This window comes from Notolepis coatsorum (assembly GCF_963971535.1).
Source record: "Notolepis coatsorum genome assembly, chromosome: 10".
Lineage (NCBI taxonomy): Eukaryota > Metazoa > Chordata > Actinopteri > Aulopiformes > Paralepididae > Notolepis > Notolepis coatsorum.
The window spans coordinates 7,840,396-7,842,730 of NC_140174.1; the positions used below are offsets into that span (position 1 = coordinate 7,840,396).

General features: G+C 46.3%; 1 protein-coding gene across 1 annotated transcript; it reads right to left on the reverse strand.

Annotated features, from left to right (window-relative positions):
* Nucleotides 1–1,994, reverse strand: LOC311236130 (E3 ubiquitin/ISG15 ligase TRIM25-like). Its single transcript, XM_084323746.1, has one exon. It carries the CDS (start codon nucleotides 1,931–1,933, stop codon nucleotides 245–247), a length of 1,689 nt encoding a protein of 562 aa, XP_084179872.1. The 5' UTR covers nucleotides 1,934–1,994; the 3' UTR covers nucleotides 1–244.
* Between the last annotated feature and the right edge of the window lie 341 nt (nucleotides 1,995–2,335).

Genomic DNA, 2,335 nt, shown 5'->3' on the forward strand with positions numbered 1-2,335 from the left:
ATTTAAACACCAGAGTAATTTTTTTTTAAACGTTTAAAAATAATTTTAAAATATCAACTAAAACAGTTACAGGTAGTCACACAATGGTCTGAAATCATACATTTAAACATTCCAAAGGAAGGGAGAACCTCCAATTTTAGCGTGAGTTGAAGGACATTCCATGAGTTAGAGGCATCAAAGGAGATATCCAAGATGATTTTAAATCCCAAACCCTGGGTAGAGGAGCTGTGAATGTCACTGATCTCTACTTCAGCTCACAGAACTCAGCCTCCCCAGAGCAATATCGAAACCAAAGTCCAGGATAGAGAGGCTGAGTGAATGTGGTGTTGACTCTGTGCAGGAGGCTCATTGTGTCAGAGACGCTGTAGAAGGACAGAGTACCTGCCCTGTGATCCAGGTACACTCCTATTCTGGAGGACCGGGGGCCCGATACCGTTATGTTCTTGTTATTGTGTCTGAATCTGTAATTACTTTGTGTGTAATCTAAAGCCCAGGATTTGGAATTGCATCCAAATACACAGTTCCCCTGAGTGCCTGTTCTACTAATGTCTTTGTAGGAGGCTGCTACAGAAAGCCCTTCACTCCACTCCACCTCCCAGTAACAGCGTCCAGTCAGACCTTCTCTACCCAGAACCTGAGAATCTTCAATAAATCTTTCTGGGTGATTAGGATATGACTGCTTTTGCTGCATCAGTGTTGCTTTTCTGTTCGCCTCAGACAAAGACAGACTTGTGTTTGTTGTGTTTGGGTCCAGTGTGATCTGAGAGGAATATTGTAAGAAGTCAGCTCTGGTCTTGGGCTCTGGTGGCAGTAAAACATTAACTGCATTCACTGTTGTTGAGATTCTGGGCCACTGCTCTTTCAGAACGTCCTCTAGTTTGTCTCTCAGCTTAGACACAAACTCAGTCACATCTGCAAAGTACAGGAGAGGAAGGACAGTGATGCTGGGTAAGTCTGTAGACTCACTGGGACTGGATAGGGGGGGATAACTCTGTAGAAAGTGGATGTGGTCCTCTGTGTGTGAGAGCTGCTCCAGCTCAGTGGCTCTCCTCCTCAGGTCCGCTATCTCCTGCTCCAGTCTCTTCTGCAGTTCTTCAGCCTGAGTCACTGTGGTCCTCTGTTGGGCTCTGATTACCTTCTTCAGCTCAGAGCGCCTCGTCTCCAAGGAGCGTATCAGCTCAGTAAAGATTCTCTCACTGTCCTCCACTGCTTTATCAGCAGAGCGATTGAGAGAATGAACAGCCTGTTGGGCCTCTTTGAGTCGCTTCTCTCTCCCCTGGACTCTCTGGTGGATTTTATGCTGACTCATGCCAACCTCTTTCTGTCTCTCTGTCCTTTCTGCTGCAGCTGAGACTGTATCATGGCCTTTATGTTCATCCATGGAACACAAATAACAGATACACTGCTGATCAGTACGACAGAACATCTTCATAGCTTCATCATGACGAGAGCAGGTGTTCTCCTGAAGCCGTGTGGAGGCTTTGACCAGCTTGTGTTTCTTAAAGGTATCAGATTGATAGTGAGACTGGAGGTGAGTTTCACAGTAAGAAGCCAGACATACCAGGCAGGACTTGAGGGCTTTCTGCTTTCTCCCAGTGCAGAAATCACAGGCCACATCTCCAGGTCCAGCATAACAGTGATCAGGAGGAGCAGCTTGGAGTCCTGTATTCATTAGTTGTTCTATCATTTCAGCCATTATGTTGTTTTTCTTCAGAACAGGCCTCGGATTAAAAGTAGCCCTGCACTGGGGACATTTGTAGATCGTATTCTGATCATCGTGATCCCAGCTGTCTTTAATACAGCCCATACAGTAGCTGTGTCCACAGGGAATAGTTACCGGATCGTTCAGTAGATCCAGACAGATAGAACAGCAGAACTGGTCCTCCATTACTGAAACATGGTCCCGGTACAGATCAACTCCTTGCTGCGCCATTTTATTCTACAAAGACAACGACACTCTTAGTTTTGTTTTCTCAGGAATAGTAAACTCTGTCTGATCGTGTGGGTGAGAGGTGCTTCCTGGTTATAGTTGTCCAGGGGAGGAGTCGCTTTCTTCTCTTCTTCTTATTGAGGTTTAACGGCGGCTGGCCACTTTTTAGGGCATTACCGCCATCTTCTGGTATCCTTAATCCCCTACAGTGTCCATTTTTCTTCCCCCATCATGAAGTGCTGATGCTCCTCCCTGAATAAGCCCCCCTCTGCGACACACTCCTTGCCCCCTAAGGGTTGACTCTGGACTTCCTGAATATTCACAACCCCCTTCTTTAATTCCCTAACCACCTTCTCCCATTTCAGACCTTCCATGCCCAAATGTTGAACCGCTACCCTAACAATC

Bases quoted from the DNA above. Each gene is read 5' to 3' on its own strand.
- LOC311236130 (XM_084323746.1), bottom strand. From the start codon at position 1,933: ATGGCGCAGCAAGGAGTTGATCTGTACCGGGACCATGTTTCAGTAATG.